We start from the raw sequence: 25,406 nt of genomic DNA, 5'->3' as shown, positions 1-25,406 counted from the left end.
TCGACTTGTGTCAAAAAAAGCTAAAATTGTTCAATATACTTTTACTAATCTCATGTTGTACATTTTTTTTTTGACTTAAAGATCGGATGGGTAGTCTTAACTAGTTCTTGTAAGCCTTCATTTTATATTTGAGATGATAAGAAAGGTTGTAGCTATTAATATTATTTTGATGTTTATAAATTATAACCATATAGTAAAGTCGCGTTAGAACTTCATAGCTTTTTTATAGCTACCTACCAAATGTACTCGTAATAGGCTCATTGCAAACATAAGCGTATACGCATACGCACACTTATACGTACACACAAGCACAACACACATACACATTAACACAGCACACATGCAAGAACACGTGCGTGCACACAAACACATATACGATAGTATATATGAATGCATGATGGACAAACGAATATTTAAGTATGACCTTAACTCAATATTATATGCTGATCGAACAATAAGATTTCATAAATTATAACATCAAAATATCCCCTGTGGTCTAACGCTAAACAAAACTAAACCTATACAAACGCAAATCTATCGCATGCTCACAGAATTAAGCATGGTCATTAGACCAACAACTGAAATATGAATCAAATTTTCCTCTATCCTGTACTATCTATATCCTATATATCTTTCAAGGAGCCACCTTTTCTACTGTCATTCATGTCATCTATATTGTGAATCACGAGTTCTCGATAACTACAGATAAGAAAACCACTGGTGTTAGCTGATATGTATATGATAACCCCAAAACGTCACCCCCAAGTCATGCCATAAATAGATATGTTAAGTCCTCTACAGTAAGACGACTCTGACGACTATTCTTTTCATCTTCTCCGAAAGCAGATGCAACTAGCTCTCTTTTCTTTTGCTGCAAAACAAACCATTTAGTGGCGTTAACAAAGGGGTGTTTTATACATTTGTTATAATAAATCAACACTTGCAAAGACAAAGAATACAAATGAAATCTTTGGGGAACAAAGATCATTTAACAAAAGAAATACCTCGTTTGAAAGCCAAAACAAAAGTTCAGACCCTTATTGTTAGAAGATCTGAAATAGATAAGTAAAATTATAAAAGAAAAAAAAAGCATACATTAAGCTATGTTTCAACTAATTTTCAAATATAAGCGCCTAATTCTCAAACCTGAGATATGGGTTCTGTTCGCACTAACTAACTGCGAACAAAGGGTTCAATTCAAAAAAAAGCCAACGGAGCTGTTCGCACTTACTAACTGCGAACAGAGTTGTTGGTTTTTTTTAATCAAATATCCTGTTCGCAGTTACTAACTGCGAATAGCCTGGTTGATTTTTTCTGACCAGTTTGCCTCTGTACGCAGTTACTAACTGCGAACAGAACTGAACCTGAGCTCTGGGCTGGAGGCGCTTACATTTGAAAATAAGTTGAAATAGAGCTTAATGTATGCTTTTTTTTTTTGTGATAATTTTACTTATCTATTTCAAAAATTCCGTATTGTTATTCACATCTAATCGATTGTTTCAATAAAACAAAACTATTGAGTTCTATCACAATTGTGGTCCCTTTAAGAACTACGCCCATGGTTCAATATTCTATCATCTGATAGAACTAAGCAATGCTGTCGCTTACCATCATTCCTAATTCCCCGGTGCATATAACAGAAAACATGGTAAGACAAGAGTATATGAATCAAAACAGTAATATTGTACCATCAAAAATGATTTTGGACAATTCTGTAGCTTATACCATCTTTCCCCGAACATGTAACAGACAAGGTAAACAAGAAGAAAATGATGAGAAATTAGAAGCATTGTAGATGGAATAGCTTTGAGGGTCAGAAAAGAAAAGAGCCATCTTTCGAATAACTCAAGGCCTTCAATGCTCTTGGCAACCAGAGTACAACCTGGACGCATCATCACAGAGAAATGACCAGCGTGTCTCTATACATATTTAACCATGCACACAGATTATCCTATTAACAACAAAGATAGCAGCAAGTAAACTTAGTCCTCAGTCTAACTATAGCATTTCTCCTAAGGAAGCAAGAAAAAAATAGGAGCTCATGAGGGACCACTGCTTAAGTTAACATAGAAGTATTAAATAGAGTTCCCATGAAACGGCTTCAGAAAAAGGTTGTGACGATTATGTGGGAAAATCCTATTTCCCAAACACCCACAAAATTTTCTATCTGCAGTTATCAGAAGAGTAGAAGTGCGTTCTTAGTTCACATACTGAGCAAGACAGCTTACCACAAAAAAGCCAATTTAGAAGGCAATATTCATAATCCAGATCACCAACACCATTAAATCAGTCAATTCATGTACTCTAAAAATATTAGGTAAATAAGGTAAATTTCAGAAAGCAGGAAATATCGATAGAGATGACAATGAAACGGGGAATCGAACATTTTTTAAAAAAAAAAGCAAGAAAAAGAAACAAATAAAGCAGCGAACAAACAAAAAGTCTACGTTCAACGAGGATAAGATTTTGTGTAGGAAATTGCTTTTAAAACACAAGGACAAGAATTTCCAGGGATATTGGAAAACAATATACCTGAAGAGCTAATATCCGATCTTCAACTGTATCTTTCACGGTTAACCTCACAACAGTAACGGGACGAGTCTGTCCTATCCGATGTGCTCTGTCAATTGCTTGGTCCTCAGTAGTAGGGTTCCACCAAAGATCCAAAAGAAGAACATGACAAGCAGCCACCATATTGAGCCCAAGACTTGCTGCCTTTAAGGACATTATCATAACAGTTACCTGCAAAGTTATACAAAGTTTAACGTAATCATTTAGGTATTGACCATAGAAAGTTCTGCACCCCCAATTCCCGAGACAAGAATGCAATCCACTCTTGCAAATTACGGTGTGTACATATAAACAATCCATTTCTTGTTATGAAACAACAAAGAATAAACTAATCCAACTTTGATTAAAATTTTAAATCAATAAAATGAAATTCTAAAACGCATGAAATGAAAATAACTGTAGATAGTTGCAAACCTCTGGTAGAGTATTAAAATCTCGCACAGCGTTATCACGGGAAACAACAGACATGGTACCATCCAAGCGCCTGTACTGAATAGAAGATTCCTTCAGGCGATCTTCAAGGAGATCCAACATCCTTGTCCACTGAGAGAAAACAATTGCTTTTTCCTTTATGAAAGAATTAGAATCACCGAAACACTTGCTAGCATTAGAGTTTTCATTATCAGCAACACAAGATGCAGTATCAGATTGGTCCAAGAGATGAGCATCAATAACTGGTTGCTTTGACACATTATTGATGATAGAATCATAAGGTCTTGACAAAGAATAAAGGATTTCAAGAGCTGCCTTAATTTTAGACGACTCAAATTTACCAGAAGTCTGAGGTACAAACAATTCTCTTTGGTCCGATGATTTAGAAGAAGGATAAACATGAAAGCTATCCTGACAATCCTGATTGTACAAAAAACTCTTCAACGTGCCTTTTGAGAAAACAGTGGATGCACTGAGCTCCTTTTTGCAAATTGTAATGGGACATTGGTTCTCATCGCCAGTAAAACGTTCAGATATACACTGATTGCAGAATACATGACCACAGATGCTAACAACAGCATCCTCTGGTGGATCCTGCATAGCTACCAGTGATTAGAAAGATCAACAACACATGCTCTTCTTGGACAGCTGATCCAAAAAATATATATTTCTAATACGCATAATGGTAAACGCAGACCATTTGATGAACCATCCAATTTAGTCTAGAGAGTAGAAAGTGTTTGTAGAAAATGTCAAATGAATCATTAACAAAATTTTATTTTATTAAAATAATAAAACCCATATTTAAGAAATAAAAATTGAACAAAGAAATGATGTGACAAGTAACATATTTCTGGACTACTGCAATGAACAAGAGCTTGGGCATCAGAAAAGCTGAAAAAGCAGGCAATAACACAATACTTCTCTTGTTAACAAACAACAGTGTTCCAATTACTTTTGCACAAATTTTAAGAAAATGCAGGTTGACATATACATTATAGTTGAGGAATCTTGTGAGATCCAAAAAAATATGAACCACAAATGTCTTTCCAAATAGAGAAATGAGACACTTGTTACGAAACCGAGGGACGATGTAGCTTGGACTCTATTTCATATTAATCACTCGTGTCAGGTCCCTGAGACTTCACTTTGAACCAAAATCACTAAATTTTCTAACATAATAGCCGAGTTTGATACTTGGACTGTTTGACACATACCCAAGCCATACAGAAGTACTTGAATGCTAGTAAAATAGGGTAAAAGTTTCGGTAAAGGTAAAAAAAAAAAGTGTTGCAATTAAAAAGAAATGCAAAAATAAGAATTTCCACATTTGGAATGATGGAATCTTTAAATAGGTAAATAAAAGTGCAACGCACTAATAAGATTTCTCTCTTCGTCTACCGTTGACATTACAAAAAGTCCAATAGCTTCACCACTTGCCAAACCTCCAAGGTCCTAATAGTTCACACTTTCTGTCAATTGATGATTGAAGATTGATAAACAGCTTTTAAAAAAAAACTCGAGTCTAAAAATTTTCTTTGGAATAGAAGAAGATCGATCACAAAGTAAAATATGCACAAATGATTTTCTTATCTCACTACAGCAACTTCTCTTACACACTTGCATATCTAGGTTCAATCAGCTGCATCACAGTGCAGAAGGTGGTGAGCTAGTATCCATTTCATGTCATCATGGTGCGGCCAAAAAAACAAGTTCTGTATGGGGCTGTGGACATATAATTTCCTAAGTTATGACTGAGTGATAAACAAAGCTTTGGCTTTCTAATAATCTGCAATTGAAGAAAAAAAAAAAGTAATCCAAAGTGCTAAACAGAACTCTTTTTGTTTTGTCAAATAGTCGAACAATCGACAATGTCTTTAGCACTAGTAACAATTGAAAAAGGTCTCACTAAACACGTAAAAAGGAATCAAGAAGAAAACTTCTTTTAAAAACATACCTTGCATATACCACAAATTGCCAAGGAAGCTTCCAAACATTTCAAAAGAGAAATCTTCTGCTCCTGAGGAAGCTTCTCTGCTATATGCAGGGAAGACTTCAAAATAGAGCTAGAATCATAACCCTGAACAAGAAAGGGATGATCACACGCTTGACGAAGACGTAACAGCATCAATAGTATGTTGACATAATTTTGTTTAACAGTTCCTGATTCTGCATAAGCCTGAAGAATAATAATTAGAAATTAGAAATATCAAAGAAAGATGCAAAATAAACCATGTCAAATCCTTGATTTCAACCTATGGTGACCACATGAACTAACACAACTACACAAACCAACGTGAGGGATCATCAGTAACTACTGAAGTCCTCAGCCTCGTATGCAAAACCAACAAAATGCACAGGCAATTACAATCTCCAATACAAACACACACCAACAAATATTGTCAAAGTACATCCTCTTGTTTGCAGCTTCATAATTAAGGCACCAGTAAGTTGATACTTGGATACACAACTATTTCCAAAACATGAAGATATTTTATGAGAGTACACAAGATGGACACGAAATGATGGAATTGTTGCAAGTTAATAAACAGTCTTTTATAAGGTTGAGTTAAAAACGAATTTTCATTTATAAAAAGGTTCTGCCAGGCATAATGTAAAAACAAGGCAGCATCGCATCGGAAGCGTAGTAAGGGTTTACAAAAAAAAACCGATTTTCGCGCCTAGCAAAGGTGTAAAAAAACCGCGTTTTAGACCGTATCAAGAGATATCTCATGCTTTAACAGATATTTAGGCGTTACAATAACCGCATCACTATAGTTACGGCACCACCGGTCCGTTACCACGATCACGATCACGACCATTACCACATTTTTGCACTATGATGCCTAGTCCAATTTTTTACAACAAAAAATCTAATTCCCCTAATTATGGAAAGCATACAAAAGTGTGGTAGATGAAGCCCAAAAGAAAAACGTGGCCCAGACATGAGCAAGATGATAAAAAGGAAACAAAGTTGAGCTCTATCCGCAGCAAATGCCATGCATATTCTCAGTTTATAAACTGTAGAAAGTATGAAGCATGCTGTAGCAACTTTCAACTAGCACTATTTAATCATATATGTACAACAATTATCATCGATTTTAACAACGAGAACATACATTATGAAAACAACAAAGATCATGTACAAGTTATCACAGCATATTTCAAAAAAAAAAAACTATGAAAAGTATGCATAACTTTAACTCTAATTTCTACAGGATTAGACCTACTTGAAATTGAGCACGAGAATCAGCTTCCAGACTTCTGTAGAAATCCCTTTCCTTGTCTGAGAACTCCACTTTCTTCAGATTGACAGATTTAGGTGGCAAGTTAATAATTGGTTTCCCATCAAGAAGTGTACCTAGGAAAAATAATGGACAATACAAGTTGCTGATATATATGTATATGAGTTCACATTACACTCAGGAATGTCAGAAACGTAGCATCCAGGAGGAAGGCTAGTATTAAGACAGATGATAGCTGGGAACAGGAGGGGAAAAGCAGGCAGGATGAGATGATCAATTCAGAAAAAACACACACATCAGCTGATAGAAAACCCAACAAAAAAGGGTCACAAATGCTAATATAAATCCAGCTAGAGGCAAAAATAACAGAAAATGCCAAGCAATACAACCAAAAAATTAATTGAAATTTTCAGAAAAGGAAAAAGAAATCTAGTATCTCCTACCATTATAATAACAATTTTCGAAATTTGGCCTTATACTCAGACCTTGACAATCTAAATTTGTTACACATGAAGACCCATGACAACACCTAAAGAATTCAAACCACAAAATCAAATTCCCCAATCATTCAGCTCATTAAATTAACTGTAAGAACTTAGCATTATTTCTCCTTGGTAGCACACATCACTTGAGTATGGTGGTGAATTTCTCCAAGGAAATTCCACTACATGCATGAATTACCATCACAAATTTATGACATCGTTTGAGTCCAAGAAATGTCTCTTATGGGCAACCACCAAAGGGTTAGTCCTGCAGTCTGCAGAAGAACTAAAAAAGGAACAATACACATGCAAGCGATTGCAGACTGCAACATGCAATACTATTTCTTGTCTTTCATGTTAGTTCAGGACCTCAGACACGTATTAATATTTTCATAGAGAATAACACAAATAATTTTTTTTCCGTAGCAAGCATTGTTTCAGTTGTAATTTGTAATTCACAGCTCGAATAACAACTCACAGTTCACAACTTCTTGTGTGGCAGATATCAATGATATTCAATACTATTCTTAACGCCAAATGAGAATATCTTCTCAGCAGCTGGAAAACAAAATTTAAGTTCAATGACTTCATGCAACAGGTATACCATCCCCCAAAACAAATTTTAAGTTCAACGATTTCATGCTCCCAACAGGTATATCATTATCAGAATAATAGTGTATCATATAAAAATGACCCAACACTTAATCGTTACTTTATGAGGAAATGTTAGAGGAAATATAGAAGAATCACCTTTTCCCTTTTTCAATACCAAACAAATATGTGAAGATAGACTAGATATCAATCAACCAAAAATACAGAGAAGGGAACTATCAAGGTAAGTGAGTGGTGAAGGCTAACCTTTTGTGCGACGTAACATTATATTCTTCAGGACAGCTTGTAGCTTCTGGTACCCTTTAGACGGGTTTTTTTGGATTTGCAACTTAACCATGGAATAGAAAGACTTATACACACAGTATGGATCATATTTTAGAAATCTAAAATAACTATAAAGATCATCAACTGCATTTTGTATAGGAGTGCCTGACAAGCACCAACGGCGTTTGGCCCGAAGACCCCAGCAGGCTTGAGCTACTCGAGTCCGGTGATTTTTTATGCTCTGGGCCTCATCAAGTACAACTCTAAACCATCCCACCTTTGCAAGAGGACGAACAACAGATTCAACTGATGCATTATCCATTCCCCTCTTGGAGCGCTTTTTATCAGATGTTAAAGATTGCTTTCTTTTCTTATTGATCTGAACCGGTGCCTCTTCTACCTCTGAATTCTGTCCATCATCAGCATCTTTTGCTTGCAATGTATGCTTTGGGACCTCCATGCTTACAATGGAATAGGTTGTAAGAACAACATCATAATTGGCCAGCTCATACGGATCCTTTGTCCGGTTACTACCATGGTAAACATACACTGAAAGATTGCCTTCACAAGTGACCTTATTCTTCAACTCCTCAGCCCACTGCCTGAGTACACTAGTAGGACATACTACAAGGGTTCCACCAGAGGGCCTCCCCTTCACTGAGGAAGAAGCAACTTTATTCCCCATTTGCTTGTCGTCGTCCTCGTCCAAATCCAGTGTTACAGGTTCACCTTGATCCTTTCCCTTTAGTGTTTGAGCAGCCATAGGCCTTTCTGTCAGAATAAGGGCGATTGTTGACACCGTTTTTCCCAACCCCTGGATAAAGTAGAAACATTTGAATTGAACAACTGGTTCACATGGTATTTTTAACAGATATCATAAGGAGTTGTACCTGATCATCTGCCAAAATTCCTCCAGAGCAATGCAAGCTGTTTGTTTCTTTTTGCACCATCCATGACAAAGCAATGCGCTGCAAGGATAAATACAAATAGAAATCAACAACCATAACTATATTTAAAAATAAACTATAACCAAACAGGGAAAGCTGTCCTAGAAGCAACTGAGCTTTTAGCGAAAATTTCAACTCGTGAAAGAATACAAACATCTCATACAAGCTTTTAAACTGTTTTCAGTGATAATCAGCACAGGGAAAAGATAATTTATTTGAACATGTCAAAAAGGTATATCAATCAAAAAAATAATATCAAACTTGACCAACAAAATGTGCTTGAACGAAGAGACAATGTAACTGTTGTAATCACACAAACCTACAGCCAAACCATATAACTTTTAAACAATGCCTCTGAGGAAATTGTCAATGAATAATTAATTCTCGCAGAGAAGGCTACACCTGCAGTGATAAGATGTAATGAAAACTCTAACCTGGTGTCTCAGAAGTGGTACTGCCAAAACGCCATCAGGTGGAGAAGCCTCTGACTTTGGTTGTGAGAGATCCTGTGATGAAAATGGGTTGGAGGGTTGACAAAAAGATCTTAGATGCTATAACTAGAAGGTAACATGCACACAGAGATATCAAGTCAGTTTAGAAGGGACATTTGCAACAAAAGAGACTGAGAGGATCCACAAAATAAAATTCTCATCAGATATATATGTATGAGCTGCAAATGTGTGTAGGCAAATTAAATTTATCAACACCAGGAAAAAATAAGGAAAAAGAAGATCTCGATAAAAAACAACGCCCTTAGAAGTAGGTTATTAATACCCAGACAAAAATAATCGAAACAAATCAAAACAAAGTAATAACATGTATAATGATGACTCCATTTTTCAAAATAAAATTTTTAACAATGTTTACAGAATAATTATCCTACAACAGATCCAGAGGTGCATACCAAAATTAACAGGTGTAAACTTCAAACCACAATGCATCCAATGGATGCCAAGTTCTAATCAGCAATAAGATTAGATTGACGTCGTAGCAAACAAGACATAAATTTAAAAATTAAAAAATACCTGCACTAATGATTGGAGAACCAAGCGTTCATCGCTTCCCTTCATTCTTGTTCCACTAGAACCCATGTGATTAAAGGGTGTGATGGATGTTGAATGCTGTGGTGTAAATATTTCAGGCTGTGGGGCAACAGACTTTCCACGAGCAGAAAATGGTAGAATTCTGGCAGGTTCACTTACATCTTCAATTATGCACAAATCGGTGTCATCATCAATGTCACTTCGACTTTCCGACAAACCAGTTTGACTAGCCTCCAACGTTCCTCCTAAGATATTTGGATTAAAAAAGGCAGGTTGAAACCTACCCTTCTCTCCTTCAGTATTGTAGTATGAGCTGCCAACGTTAGAATAAAGGTCTGCAGAATTTGAAGGATCTTCCATGAGTTGCATATTTGTAAGTTTTCCATTAGCAGCAGAACTATGCCTATAGACAGCAGGACCACCAGCTCCATAGACATGGTACTGACTTCCAGTAGAGCTTAACGGCCTCCCAGCACCAAAAGAAAATACATCCAATGGACCTTCTCTGTTTGCTTCAAAAGACTTGCATTCGAAGCCCTTGTGTGAAAATATTTTGTTGTTAATTTCATCCTTAATTCCAAATGTATTCACACGGTCAATATGATTAACCGGATTATTACCGAGAATGTGTGTCTCGTGCCCTTTGACATCAAGAAAATTAAACATATGGGGAGTCTGGACTTCGGAAGTAGCGAAATTCGCAGCACCTACCTGAGATTCTATGGCTAGCTTAGACCATGATTGAGAAGGCCAAGAATCATCTATATCATTCTTAATGTAACCACTCAACCCACCATGAGTTGACATCAAATCATAATTTACACCAACAAAATTTTGATCAGGGAAATCTGAAGAAAAATTATTGAAGTTGTTCCAATCCTGTGCTAATGGAAAGTTTCCAGCATCGACAAAGTTGGGCGCCTGACATGTATTAGCTTGAGTATTTATTCCACTCAATAAAGTGTCGTTAGCTTCACTTGGTACCATCCCTAGAGAAGACGAAAATGGAAGTTGCTCAGCCTCCACTGTCTCAGTACTATTTTCACTTGCAGCAGCACAATCTACACAACACGAACTTGATAAATTACATAATTGGTCAACAGTAAATTCAGAGTCAAAGGGATTAACAAGGAAAAAACAATCAGCAACTTGATACGTAACTCGAAAACTAAAAGATTTTCTAGTAAAAAAACAAGGAAGCTTTTCAAAAACAGCACCTTAAATTTGTAGAAGATTATTATGACATGGTTCTTATATTAAGCCTGCTCCTGGGAGTGTCAATTTGCTCCCCATAAAAGAGAAGGGCTCTGGTGTTAGAAATCTGGAGAACTTGAACATGGCTGCTCATGGTAAATTAGTGTGGCAAGTCAGTGAAGGTTCTCAGACTCTTTGGTAAGTGGCTTCATGGAGATGATATCTAGGGTTGCAACTGGTGGAATTTTACACCTAATCAAGGGGGTAGCTTGCTAGGTAGAAAATTTTGTGCTGTGAAATATCCCATGAAAGGGCTGCTTCCCCTCAATTCTGCTGGCAATTCTTACTCTATTCAAACTGGTTATAAGCTTAACGGGGAGAGGAATAGAACTTCCCTTCCTATTTTCTAAGCAGAGAGATTATCCATCCACAAGAGGCTAAAAACGAGAGACCACTCTACCTCTGGGGCATCACTGCTGATCAATGTAGCCCTACATGCATGGATCATGATGAAACTCTTAACCATTGATTCTTCCAATGTTCTTTTAGTAGGAAAATGCAAAGATGAAGTGCTGGATTGGCTACAAATACTATAGCCTCAAGAGTTTTAGAGGGAATTAGCAAAGGTTCTTCTTGCACGCAGAAGAGGATTTTGTTTGCTGCCATCAGTGGACTCCGATCCTACTATTTGGGATGGTAAAGTTTCTAGCATTCAATTCAGTGTCAAGCAAATCCAGAAGGAGATGAAATTAAGAACTTTGTTCACTTCAAAATGAGAGTTTCTAATAGAAATCTAAGATGAATTGAGAACAATAAATTCATTGTCAATAATTTCTTGGTTGCTAATGCTTAAAGGGCGGTCCAATGGTTAAGTCTAGTTGTTTTGTCTTTTTTGCATCTTACTTAGTGTGTTAAATGTTTTGTTGGATTGGATACAAAATTTCATTCACCTAAAAAAATATGTGCATCATTTTGCAAAAAGCCACCCAATGTGCTTGTTCATTTTTCTGTTCATACATTCTCGTTAAGTCATGCCATAATGTTGTTTCATTTTATTCTCTTTTCGTAATTGTCAAAACCACTTTACCTTCATACGAGCCACCCAATGGAATCCAAAAACTACAGCCCTAAAATTAAACAATATGAAACAGAAGAAAGTTTTTGTGCTGAATACCACCTAATATTTTACTTTTGCCATTTAATAAAAAGCTCGAACTTTTTTTATTGGGAATTTCTGAATTGAAAAAACACCTTTTCCTTGAGCAATTATGTTCAAAATACCACAAATCAAGAATTTAAGATATAAATTCCACTGGAGAACAGGTTTTATAATCATTCTAAATAACAAAAATTAGCATGTCACCCCATGAATCCAACAGAACTACCACAATAACCAGTCTATAGAACCACTTAATGGAATGATAGCCATTGAACAAAGATCACCCAAAAAAACATGATTAAAAAGGTCAGGAGGCATTGAGCACAGTATGTGAAATTCGTAATATGTAGAGACACTAAATAATTATACGTCAAATACTTAATCTATGTTACTCGAACTCTTCATTTTTCTTCACGCACCCGTGTCTGATCTTTGATCCTCGGACATTGATATGGCACTGAGAAACTTCATTTTAGGTGTACAATTGAATAATTAGACGTATCCGACACTTGGACACGTACCAGTATCCAACATCAGTTTCAAAGTCCAAGTAACATAGTACCTAATGTACTATAGGTGATATCTTGATGGGGTTCATATGCCTTTAAAATGTACTATAAAGTCATAAATAAGTAAAAGAAAAAACAAAAGTAGGAAAATTATTAACAATAATCGCACAAAAAATTTCGAACACCAAAAAATTCAATATGATCTTAGAAATATTATTAAAAAAAAATCCATACCAAAACAAACTCACAACACAATATTTTGACTGAAACAAGTCAGAAATTCACCAGCTCATTTTTGCAGAAATTTCTAATAGCAAATGTGCCAACCAATTCAAAGTGACTGTTGCATGCTATTACGATTATACTATCAAATCACGTCATGCATGAAAAATGAGAAAACACCTGATTTATCCAAGTCATGACCATTAACCAATTCCAACTAAAGATAAATTACAGAGTTCATCTGATAAGATCATTAATGTGTGGGATCTCGTCAAGCTTTATAACACTTGAAGTTCATTTAAGAATGAAACATTATAGCTATAAGCATACAGGCTGAATAGCTTACCTGTTTGAAAATGTGTGTCCATCTGATCATCAAGAAGAATAACTGAACTGCTTTCCTGGGTATTATCAGTTGATGCATAAAACAGATCGGCCTGCATTACAAGATAGTGAATAAAGAAGCTTCTATTAACCTCGATAACAACAACTAACTATATCAAGCTGAAAACAGCATCAAACTACCGTTTAATTTTCCAAAATGAAATACTACTTTTTAACTTAATAGTATGATCAGTGTCATACTTTAAGGATCAAAAAACAAAGTAAATTATACTAGACAAGTATAGAAACTTTGTTGCTATACATAAAGATACACTCCCACCATCCCTCTCAATTAGCACCACTTGCTTTTTAAGTGAAAATTAGTGGAAAGGAGAATTGGGTTGGAGAATAAGCAATGGAAATTTCACACGAACTCCTAGAATTTGACTTTGTCAAAGCTCAGCAAAAGTGACCTCAACTAGAACTTGAACTCAATTCAAGACGCTAAAGCCAAGCTAAACTATATTGATCTCCGCACAAAAAAAAGGTGAGCAACTCGACTTATTTATAAAAAAATATGATTATTTTAGTTTTTACATGACATATTTTTTATTTTTGATATTTGCACATTTTAATAACTTATGTAGAACAAGCGAGTCATAACTTCACAGCAATAGAATAGATTTCACAAAATCGCTTACAAGGATCTCAAAGCATTAGCAATGGAAATGAGCAATGATGTAATTTTGCTCCACATGACTTTGTTACTTGAGATTGAGGCAAGTTGCAAGCTACATCAAACCTAACAATCACTCAAGGTCAGACATAAGCTACTTCTAGAAAATCAAAGCTAAGACCCTTTTTCATTATTCTTTTTTTTCTTTTTATTAGGTTTTGAAAATCTTAGTATTGTCCTGCTGATCAGAAAAATCTTAAAGCGTGAGATATCTAGCAAAAGGAAGTGCAATAACAGAATTCAATGGCCTAGCTTTCAACTAATTTAACAGCTCATATAAGAGTATGGTAAAGATCAGGATAACACATCTGTTAGACTGTTACTAACAACAGGAGCATAAAGCTACTGGCCTGGACAAAAAACAATGTGTTAGATGGTTAATATAGAGCTGCATTTCTTCTTGAAATCCCAAAAAACACTTCCTTTCAATGTTTTTGTACGCTACCAAAAAAAGATATCCATTGCCAAATCACAAAATTTCTGCCTTTTGTAGATGCACACTATCTTTTGCAGTAATATCTCTGACTCCCATTATTCACCAATCTGCTAACATATCAAATAGCGGCACTCATCCAAAAGTCCTTCAATTTAAATCTTTTAACTAAAAATGATATATATTTAGAAACAGAAGAGACACTGCCTATAACTTCAAAAACATAATCAGAAACTATTTCAAAGGTAAAAATAAATTCCAGATAAGTAATCAGAAATGAAAAAACCTATATGACAGATAAGTAAAACTTTGAGGGCACATCCGGTTCAAAATCCACAATAGAAATAAAACAGAGCTTCATAAGAAAACAAATTAATTAAAACCCATTCCATTAATTTTAGAAACCAGATCAATTCATCTTCATGCCTTTCCGAAAAGGAATAAATTAAAAGTTTAAAACCCATTCCATTGATTCTAACCCAACATAATATCTCTCTAACCTTTCTGAAGTCATCTTCATGCCTCCCCTTTACTCATTCAGTCTACCGTATCTCTTACTCCCACCAACTCCCAGGCATTGCCCTGCATTATCCTGGGCTAGAAGGCATATCTGTCAAAGTCTTACTAGGCATGGCTGGACAACCACAACACCACTTGAGGTAGATCTGTCAAGCTTGAAGTCAATTCAGCTCATTACTTCTCCAAATATCATCGCAGCTCGCAAGATTAATTCCAGGCCATTAAGGATGGCTTAATGGTCTATGTTCTTCAAGTGATTCTCAAACCACCCCCATCCCTACCACACTTTTACTACCAACATTTCTTGCTAAATCTAGAGTTCTAGACTTTTGAAGCAATGTGATCATAGAAGCAATCATAGTGGTGATTAGCAGGCAATTATGGTGGCACTCACTGTAGAATATAGTGGGGATGACACCGCAATGATTGGAGTGAGAACTAAAACAAAACTGACAAGTTTTTTCATTCAGTCTTTAATATCGTAATCAGTTGTTGATAATTAGGGCTTAGTTTTAATGGGCTCTGAGTCTCCCTATATTGCTAGGCTTTATGAGTGAGGCAAAGATGCTAGCCTTTGGGTGTGACTGTGAGCCACCCAAAAACATTTGGAAAATCAATTAATTTAAAGCCATAAAACGACCCAAAAGAAGAGAAATAAAAAGAAAAGAGGAAACATTATTGGTGGGTGCTATTATCAATGGGCTCTTTCTAGGCTAAGATCAAAAAGTGCTCTAAAACGCTTTGAGGCAGTTTGAGCACATGAAGGTACCCAAGACCTAACCCATAGTACACCCAAAGCGCTGAACTTAGCAGCGCCCAGTTCTCTTTTTAAAACAAGGTTTAGGGGTGAGCACATATTGGATTACCAATTTGGAATGAATCATACATTAATATTTGATTTTTAATTATCTATCGCATATGCAACAGCAAGTCATTACCAAAATGCCAAGTGGCTTCCGTTCAAGCGAAATTTGAGGGTTGCCTTTGTAACAACAAAAAGTTCTTTTCCAATTGGTCGTTGATTGAAAACATCAACTGCAATCTCATATTACAAGAAGCGTAAATAATTTAATGAGTTGCTAGACTATAATATCTAAAACCAAAAAACAACAAATCTTCAGCTCCTTCTAAAATTGATATCTGCATATGATCCAAAGAGTCAAATACCCGATTTGTCGGATATCCAAAATTTTCAGACCTAATGCACCGGAAATTTGATCTACATTTTAAAATAAAAATACATATCATAGATTCAAAACTAGATTCTAACATTAAAAGGCACAAATATAAATTGACTTAGATTTTAGGACAAAAGCCAATTTTTGAATAAATGAATAGATCTCTACCAGACATCCCAAAAACTTAAAATTGATACGCAGATGGGTGACCAAAGTCTATTTTTTAGACTATATATCCATTGTAAATTTTGTATTGGTTGCCCAAAAAATAGATGAATGTGGGTACATATATACTTGCTTGTGTAAATTGTAAATTCATCTACACTTCCTCTACGAAAATAAAGGATATGCACAAATACAGAATGGCATAAGTACGCACATCTATACACTGTAAGTCTCAAAAACCTTGGTTTCCATCACCAAAATGCACAAATCAGATTTCACACATTAGAATTGTATCATACCTATATTTGCAGATGACCCACACACTGCCCAAAAATGAGGGGGAGAGAGAAGTTACTTCTGGAAAATTTGTGCTCTACTTATGGCATGACCCTCGAGGCTTGAATTTGTCCATATTAATGAAAAATTAACCAACACAACTTCTCAAAATGGAAGAAACTCTTATTGGCACAATTGCAATACCATATATGGACTAATGTAATAAATGCGTACATCACTCTCTAAAGTAACGGAAAATTACTTAATACAAGCGTAGCCATGTGACTCTCCAAAATAACCATAATGATGGTAAACGCATTAAATTGTTTTTACATAACTTTCAAAGTAACTACAAGGCGCCTAGCAAGTCTTAGCAAATATTGTTTTACCTTCAATTGTTTTGATTTCATGAGTATGGTCTAAATATATAAAACTTACATGTGTTTAGATGTTTTTTTGTTTAATTCGTTAATCTCTTAGAGTGAAACTATCCAAAAGACAAATATTGTAACTAACCATCGAAGAGAACTTGTAGTGAAATCTACAACTATGATATTTCATTGCCTCAAAATCATTAAGTGGCTCCTACCTAGGTGGGGTTGAGGGGGTCAAATGTACACAACCTTAACTCTTGTTATACAGTTTTTGGTGATTATAAAGTGATTGTTTCCTATTGACCCTTGGTAGGTAGCTAAAAAACTTTTGAAGCTAAAATATTGCGTGGTAAATAAGCTACTAGGTAAAATGCTAATAAGCTAAAAGCCTAGGAGGTGATTAGAAAAACTAGTAAAAAGTAAGAACTTTGATTTTCCATATTTTATTAACTCTTTATTAAGACACAAATAACAATTTTGTAGTACTAGTAACTTTTGTTTATAGAGCGTCAAGTTCAAATCGTAGAAAAGAATTTTGAGGAGATGTAGTTGATAAGAGCCTAAGAGGTGATTCGAACATAACAAGATATGCCTTTGAAAAGAAAAGAGGATCCCAAAATTCAAGAAGTTGCTTGCTGGCTTTTTGACGAAATCATAAGAGTAATTTGTTTATCTATCCAATAGAAAATGAGAATCACATTTGGTCTTTGTTGCATGTGAAAGTGTTAATGTTAATGGTGACTTGAGTGCACAATCAAGTCATGCACATAGAGATGGTATCTCTAGGGAGGTTTAAGAGGTGATTAAGTGTGTGACTTAATGTGGTGATTAAGTTGATATTCAATGCTTAGTGTAATGGGTATATTGATGAAGACATTTGAACACAACAATTAAGAGGTATGATGAATGATGATTAATGAAGGAATGCAAGAGGTTGTAGATGCCTTGGACGAGGCATCCAAGAAGTGCATATTGCCTTGAACGAGCTCGAGAATCCGAAGCAGATAACACAACAAAGTTGTGCTCGAACGAGCTGGGGAGATGCTCGAACGAGCACTTGTTCAAGGGCAGTTTTGGATCCTTTTTCTTCGCCTGTTCATGTTCTTGAAGGCTGTTTAATATGTTATTAAATCTAGCTTTTAGTGTGCATCCTCATTAATGTATTATCCTCTATAAATAGGAGACTCGTATGCCATTTCAAAACATCCACAAAATACACCCCAAGCCAAACACTAGCTTAATCTCTTCTCTATTGTAATTCTCCACATTTGAGAGTTCTTTGAACTCCTTTGAAAATATAAGAGATACTACACACCAGAGGACGTAACCTTAATTGGGTGAACCTCGTTAAATCTTTGTGTCGTTTTATTGCATTATTATCTTCTACAAACATCGATATCATTGATAGTGTAATTTGTTTGTCACAAGACTTCATAAATTCGATCTTGGTGATATTAGAGATTGAAATATGGCTAGTAGGATTGTTAAGTTTTTACGTGTGCATAAGGAAGGATTTTGGCCATGGGATCAAAGGTCATCACAGATCATCATCCTTTATTTATGGAGTACACAAATAAGAAGTGGGGTCCTACTCCATTTAGATTCGAGAATATGTGGTTGGACCATCATGATTTCCAATCACAAGTGCATAAGTGATGGAGAGAATTTGAGGAGGAAGATTCTAGGTAGATGTAAGCTTATAAAAGCAAATTGAAATCATGGAACAAAGAAGTTTTTGGGAAATGCATATGAATAAAGGGAGCAATTACAAAAAAATTGATGTAAAAGACCTCAAAGAAACAGAGAATTCATTGACTAATGAGGAGATAGAGGAGAGGAAAGGCTGGAAGAATAAAATAGGGCATTTGAACTTACTAGAAGACAGAAGAAGGCAACAAAAGATGAAGATGAAATGGTTAAAGAAGATGAAATAAGTTTTGAACGGAAGAAGAAGTTTTTTTATTTGAGAACCAATCTGAAGACAACCTCATAGGAAGAGAGTTTTCAAGCTTATATATGACTCTATTAACCATCATTCGACATTGGAGCTTGAAAGGCCTTTTGAAATGGAGGAAATTAGAAAGGCAATAATTGAGGTAGAAGGGTGCAAATTTTCATATCATAGATTTTGGATGGAGTTTATCAAGAAACGTAGGGATTGTCAAGAGATGATATCCTTTGATTTTTAGTTAGTTTCATGAGATAGGGATGATTGGTAAAAATTAAATCCCCATAAGTCTACAGTTGAGAAAATTATCATATTTATATCCAATACTAATATCATATCCATATTCATTATTCTTGTATGTGAAACATAGAATTTTCTCGCGATTTTTGAGTATCCATATCATATATTATGCCAGAATATAGAAGTTTGTTCCAACTAGGATCTATTCTGAAAGCATTAACTAGTGTCATAGATTGACATTTCTTTCCCAAAGAAAATTAGAATCTTTCTCTTCAATATATCTCTCTGCCACCTCCCTGACATGCTTTCATATGGAATCTTTATCAAAAAAGAACAACGAAATCATGAACCACAAAATAACGTGATAAACATTACTTGGTCGGTAATAACTATAAGTCATAGCGTAAAAACAATGTTGCATTGCATTGCGTCGGCCGCGTTGTAAAGGTTTTCACAAATTGATATTTCTCGTGTTGTAAAGGTGTAAAAAATTGAGTTTTGGACCGTATCAAGGGATATCTTATATTTCGACAAAAATTTAAGCATTACGATAAGCGCATCACTCTTGTTACAGCATCACTGTTTCGTTACCACAATTTTGACCAAGACCACATATTTACTCTATGCTATATGTTGTATGTCTTTATCATAATTTTAGAAGACAACATTTTGATGCAACTTTACCATTTGGCAGAGTTGCATGTCCTTAACAATGCCAACCCTCTAATCATCACAAAATAAAACTACCATTATAATCTAACAAGTATTGCAAGCAGATTTCATTACTAATAAATAAAATTTCTTCATGCCACCAACTCCACTTGAGCAATAGATCACATACTTCATTCCTTTACAATACATAAAATTTAATGTTTATAGAAACTATATAGTATTTTCTCTTACTAAAATACTATGAGCTTGTAACACTCCAGAATTTCCGACCCCTAAACGAAACCATTCTTTTTAACTTCTTTGTTTTCATTTCATAGACATTAAAGAATACAAGTAGTAAACGTTAGACTTAGAATCTGAGTTGAATCTCAATATCTCAATCACCTAACCACAAGGTGTGATTTTCTATTTTGATTCATTCTCATATTAAAATGAGGATCAATTAGGCAATCAATGTTTCCATACCATACCAAAGATCTAAAGCACAAAACTTCAATCAATTACAACAATTTCCTGCGTCATGAATTACAACTAACTCAATGTGGAATTACTATGAGATAAAAAATCATTTACAATTAATCCTTCACATATCCAACGCCCATGATCACAAAAGCATCAAATTCTACTTAATAAGTTCTTTATTGGCCACATCTTAGTTTCTATAATTAAAATTACTTAATAATGTCAATCAATCAACTACACAAAGCAAAATCAAGGACCCTTAAACTCTATCTCTTAACAATTCGCCCTTCTCAAAGCATAAGATGTAAAACTTGGAACTCCTAAATACTAGAGAACCACCAAAACTTTGACCTGCCATCAATCGTAAGTGATATGGCAACATGTAATATTAAATCTCTTATTCAAAAACAAAAATGCCAAATCCTTAATATTAAAATATTAGGATCGACTATATGAACCAATATATCATTTTCAGTAGTCGTCAAAATAGACTCTTTTCTCGATTCTTTTCTATTTTTACCATCACACCTTGTAGTCATATCTCTTTCCACTCCTGCCTACATGTCATCAGCGCTCTTCACTGTCCTCTATTTAAGTCCCCTAATTTAAACTTTTCATCTTCTTTTTTGACTTGTTAAACCTTGTCATTGCATATACCCAAACCGGCCTAAGCAATTCTCTTTCATCTTTCCCTCCATATTTGTAATTCTTAAACCCTTAGCACCCACTCATCCAACAAAGCATTCACCTTTATGTTGTTCCCATCTTCCTACTATGATCCTTTCTAAAAGTCCAACCTTCTAATTATCACACATGTCTAATAGTCCTTCGATAAAACTTGCCCTTTAGCTTTAGTGGCACACCTCAATCACATAATATCACAATAACTGCTCTCCATTTTTGCCCCACACACTTGATGTTGTGGATCACATCTTGTTGCATATACCCATTAGAATATAGACTCAATGTATTTAAAGCATTCGCTTACTATGATATCCTAGTTCTCTCATTCAATCAACTGAAATTCAGTCGCGTCCAAAGTATTCTCAGCCAACAATCCATCAAACAGCACGCCATCACACTAGCAACACGTTATGACCTTCCAAATACTAAGCCACCAAAAATATTCAAATTACAAGTATATCTCTCACAAAATCAAGCACAAAATGCAATTAAAACAAAAAAAAATAAATAAATCAAAAAATAAAAAAATTGTCCAAATTTTCATATATAACTTCCATAATTCATAATCAATCAAAAAAGGAGAAACAGAATTTCCAATTTAAGTTCTCTAACCTACTAAACAATGCAAATAATAACATAATTCAACAAATCCTACCGGTTGATCAGGAACAAAGTCTTCATCAAGTAACTTCAACAAATCATCAGCATCAATAGTGAAATTATCGTCGTCATCATCTTCAACATCACCACCAAAAATATTCTCCATACCGTTATTAAAACCTTCTTGTTGTCCGGCCGTCATCAACACATTAATCCAAAAAAATCGCCGACTGAAATTTCAACCAACCAATCAGTCAATTAATCAGACAAAACAAATAATAATATTTGAAATTCCTAGCCATAAATCGACGCGTATAGAGTAAGAAATTAGGGTTTGAAAGGGGAGAAAATTGATTAAAAAAGGGAAATTTCGTAGAGGTTTCGTATATTGAGGGTTAATTTGAAGACGAAGACTTTTTCTCTAATTATAAGGCTCTATTTTTTCTCTAGTTTGATCGACTTTTTGCAGTCAGTGGGAAAAAGAGAGGAGAGAGATGTTTTTTAGTTTGATTTTGTAATAAAGGCGCATGTTAAGAAACAAGAATTACATCCACCGTCGTATATAATCATATTCCTAGTCCGATTCCTTCGGCCCGTCGGTTTTTATAGCGGGTCAATGGACGGAATGGACTGGTTTGAGTAGGTCCGATACCGGTCCACAATTATATTTGCGGGTCTACAGCTAATTTGTAGATTGTGGGGTTATAGAGGTCATTAACGAGCTTTATTATCAATGTTGTAATAGATGATAGATCATTCATATTCGGGTCTATATAATGGGTATTCAATGTAAGTTAAGGCAAATAACTTTTGAATGATTTAACATGCTCGTTGTGCACCACCTCATGATCAAAATTGAAAATGAAATATGAATCAAATTAAAATGACATAAAAATCAAAAATCAAAGTTATCTAAAATAAAGTAAAGTGTATTTCACTTTCAATTGCTTAATTACATACAAATTTATTGCGTGTTACAATTAAAAATCAAAACGCAATTATAAATTTTCTTAAAATGTATGATAAGAATCAAACATCTACATTTAGTAATAGCAAAAATCAAATCAAACAAGCAAATGAAGTAGCAAATAATCAAAATGGATTAGAAAAAAACATGTCAATCTGATTGAATGTTGAAATCCATTAGATTCTAAGATAAAAAGAATAGAATAAAAATATTAAGAAAATTTTATCGTTTTAGATGGAAGACGATTAGGGATATTGAGGAGAAAAGGAATGACAAGGGAGATGGAAAGCAAAGACAAAGTGAACGACAATAGAATAAGAATCAAAAAGACCCATTTAATTTAATTTTAAAAACTTACTATTAATCTTTCAAGCCCATTATTGACCCTCTTAAATTATAACTTAAATATAACACACCCCGCTATTGACCCGCTAAAATTAACCAAAGCCGCAATTCAATGGGCCGATCCACATCATCTCATCCATACATTCCTCCAATTTTTTCATATACACACTTTTTGACCAAGTTTATTAATTTTTCTTAATTTTGACCCAATTTATACTTTGAACTATTTTTTTGGAACTAATGTATAACAATAATAACTATTTTTCTTTAATATTATTCACACAATTTAAATAATTTTTTAGTATTTTTAAATTTTTGTGTAAAATCTCTATATTACATACTCCTTCCTATTCATCCTAATGTCTCATATTACTCTTATTAAACTTAATTTTTTTACACTTTTACACCTATTAAGTACTAATTTCACTTTACCATATTAAAATTTAAAAATATTATATTTTTTTTCTTATTTTTTTATTTGACCATCTAAAAATAAGTCACACATAACACATTAGGTGAATAGAAACGAGTAGTATTAGGAAATACGTCTACTAACAAAACGAGTGCTTCCATAATATATTACTGATTTTGACAGTCTGCATACTCTGCAAAATACCAAGTTTTTGGCATTATCATGTTCACACTAGATGAGTGGACCAAGGTTAAGGTGATGAGGTGGTTGGGAGGACTCATCCATTTCACGTGATAAATTTTTGTTTTTTTGACTACTCTATTCATTTGTTGGTCGGATTACAACTTTATAAGTGACAGAAAGACAATGCATGTTTGTCTTTGGAAGAATCCATGGTCTGTTATCCTACTCATTTAACAATCGTATAAATATTGGATCATGTTAGTTGCTTCTTCAGCCCACTCACACTGCCCCGTATTATATATGGGCAACACATGTACTTCACTTGTTTAAAATTTAAGTTAGATATGTATATGATTTTACTCGATACAACTAAATTTAAAGATTAATACTTATATAAAAATAAAATTAAATTGTTAAATATTTATATATATATATATATATATATATAAGAATCAAAATAAATTTGATTTGAGATTATAACCACTGTAAATTAAAAGTGTAAACATTGTAGTCGAGTTATCAAGTTCCAATGGCTTTTGCTTGGAGATGGTTTGTTTGACTTGAGTTTACCTTTGACTTTTTATATATATTTTAGATTTTTTTTTATTTTTTTAAAATTTTTATATATACTTGTTTATTTTAATAATAATTTTATTTTAATATTTAAAATTTAGTTTTAAAATCACTTATTCAAAAAGTGATTACAATGGGTAAAAATAATATTAATCCCGACATGACAATTTATCTACGCACAAACCGAACATTGTTTTCACCAGTGTTAACAGTTTTTTCCTGAAAAATAAACGTTGTGTCCCTTATGGAGTGCTTTTGAAAATTCGGTTGAAATAAATACTTATACGGAATTTTCCATACGCACAAATCGATAAGTAATTTTATGTCATTCTTATCAATTTTAACTAATTTTTTCATAAAACAAACATCGCAAATTCGCAATGACACTTGCAGCCAAGCTCCTAGTTTGAAAGTTTGGTCGAAATGAGTTCTCATACGCTGATGTTTTCCGACATTTAAATCGATAAGATATTTAACATCATTTTAATTGGTGCTAACTACGTTTTTTGTTTGAAAATCAAACGTTGCGCCTTGATCACTCTTATAAGGCATATAGCTTGTAAATCCAGCAAAAGGAGTACTCATACGTTGATTTTCTCACACACAAACCTACAAAATATTTAATGTTGTTTATTTTAATACTTCCTCCTATTCACCTTACGAGTCTCATTTGACGTTTTATGGATTTTTAGGAGAGTCAAAAGTGGGACCCTAAGGGTAGGAAAGAGAGTGATATTATGAGTTTTTTAATGTAAGGGAGGAAAATTAATATGGGTAATGGAGGGTATAATTGAAAATAGGATAAAGTTACTAAGGGCATAAAAGTCAAAAACTCATACCAAAAATAAAAATGGGACAATTAAGGTGACTTGACCATAAAAAAAAATGGGACACATAAACTGATTAGGAGGGAGTACTTGTTTATTTTAATAATAACCATTATACCTATTTTTGCACATTATAAATTTTTTTTTAAAAAAAAGATAATAACTTTAAAATTATTTTTAAAATATTAAAATAAATAAGTATATATAAAAACAATAAAATAAACATTGTTCAATACTTATGTTGAATCTTATTTAATCTATCTTAATGCATAGTTTTGAATTTTTTTTGTTATTTTAATACACATAACTAAAAATATTAAGTTCAAAATACTATATCGAATAGCTGAAACTAAGAAGAATATCAAATAATAAAAACTAGAGTAGTGGCCTGTTCTATGCAAGATAAATGTGGGGTGAATATTAGCAATCTAAATAATTGTTAGTAATTGTTAATAAAGGTAATTCTGTAACTATAGGTTTTTTAGTGATTATATAACTATAGTTATTCCCTTAATTATTTTGAATTTACAATATATAATTATAAATTATAAAGGTTTTTAGATATTTGAGTTAAATAGTGGTATAAATTTGAATAGAAGAGGGAGTACTAGATTTTTTTTGATGGAAGGGGAGTATTAGATACTTAATTTTTAATTAACCATGTAAAATATTATTATTCACTAAAAATAATTATTGAAATATAATTTGTTAGAAAATATTAAAATGCTATTTTTATCGGGGTAAAATGAGAGATAAAGATGACAAAATAAAAATTCACTTGAAACCTTTACATGAAAAAAAAATTATT

General features: G+C 33.9%; 1 protein-coding gene across 2 annotated transcripts; it reads right to left on the bottom strand.

Moving 5' to 3' along the window:
- Window positions 1-412: 412 nt before the first annotated feature.
- LOC130815498 (helicase-like transcription factor CHR28) lies at window positions 413-21,852 on the bottom strand. 2 transcript variants are annotated; one of them, XM_057681987.1, is made up of 11 exons: window positions 21,347-21,852; window positions 13,027-13,117; window positions 9,579-10,657; window positions 8,988-9,059; window positions 8,497-8,574; window positions 7,589-8,420; window positions 6,234-6,364; window positions 4,961-5,182; window positions 2,986-3,597; window positions 2,533-2,742; window positions 413-871 (listed from the first exon to the last, which is right to left on the bottom strand). In XM_057681987.1, the coding sequence occupies exons 1-11, from the start codon at window positions 21,491-21,493 to the stop codon at window positions 767-769; spliced, it is 3,579 nt and encodes a 1,192-aa protein (XP_057537970.1). In that variant the 5' UTR covers window positions 21,494-21,852; the 3' UTR covers window positions 413-766. The 2 variants fall into 2 exon arrangements, with proteins under 2 accessions (XP_057537970.1, XP_057537971.1); XM_057681988.1 differs by lacking the exon at window positions 21,347-21,852 and having other exon boundaries at window positions 9,579-10,671.
- Window positions 21,853-25,406: the final 3,554 nt, after the last annotated feature.

Source organism: Amaranthus tricolor, chromosome 6, assembly GCF_026212465.1.
Source record: "Amaranthus tricolor cultivar Red isolate AtriRed21 chromosome 6, ASM2621246v1, whole genome shotgun sequence".
Classification (NCBI taxonomy): Eukaryota; Viridiplantae; Streptophyta; class Magnoliopsida; order Caryophyllales; family Amaranthaceae; genus Amaranthus; species Amaranthus tricolor.
The sequence above is the reverse complement of the archived record's forward strand: the minus strand, read 5'-3'. Positions and strand labels throughout refer to the sequence as shown.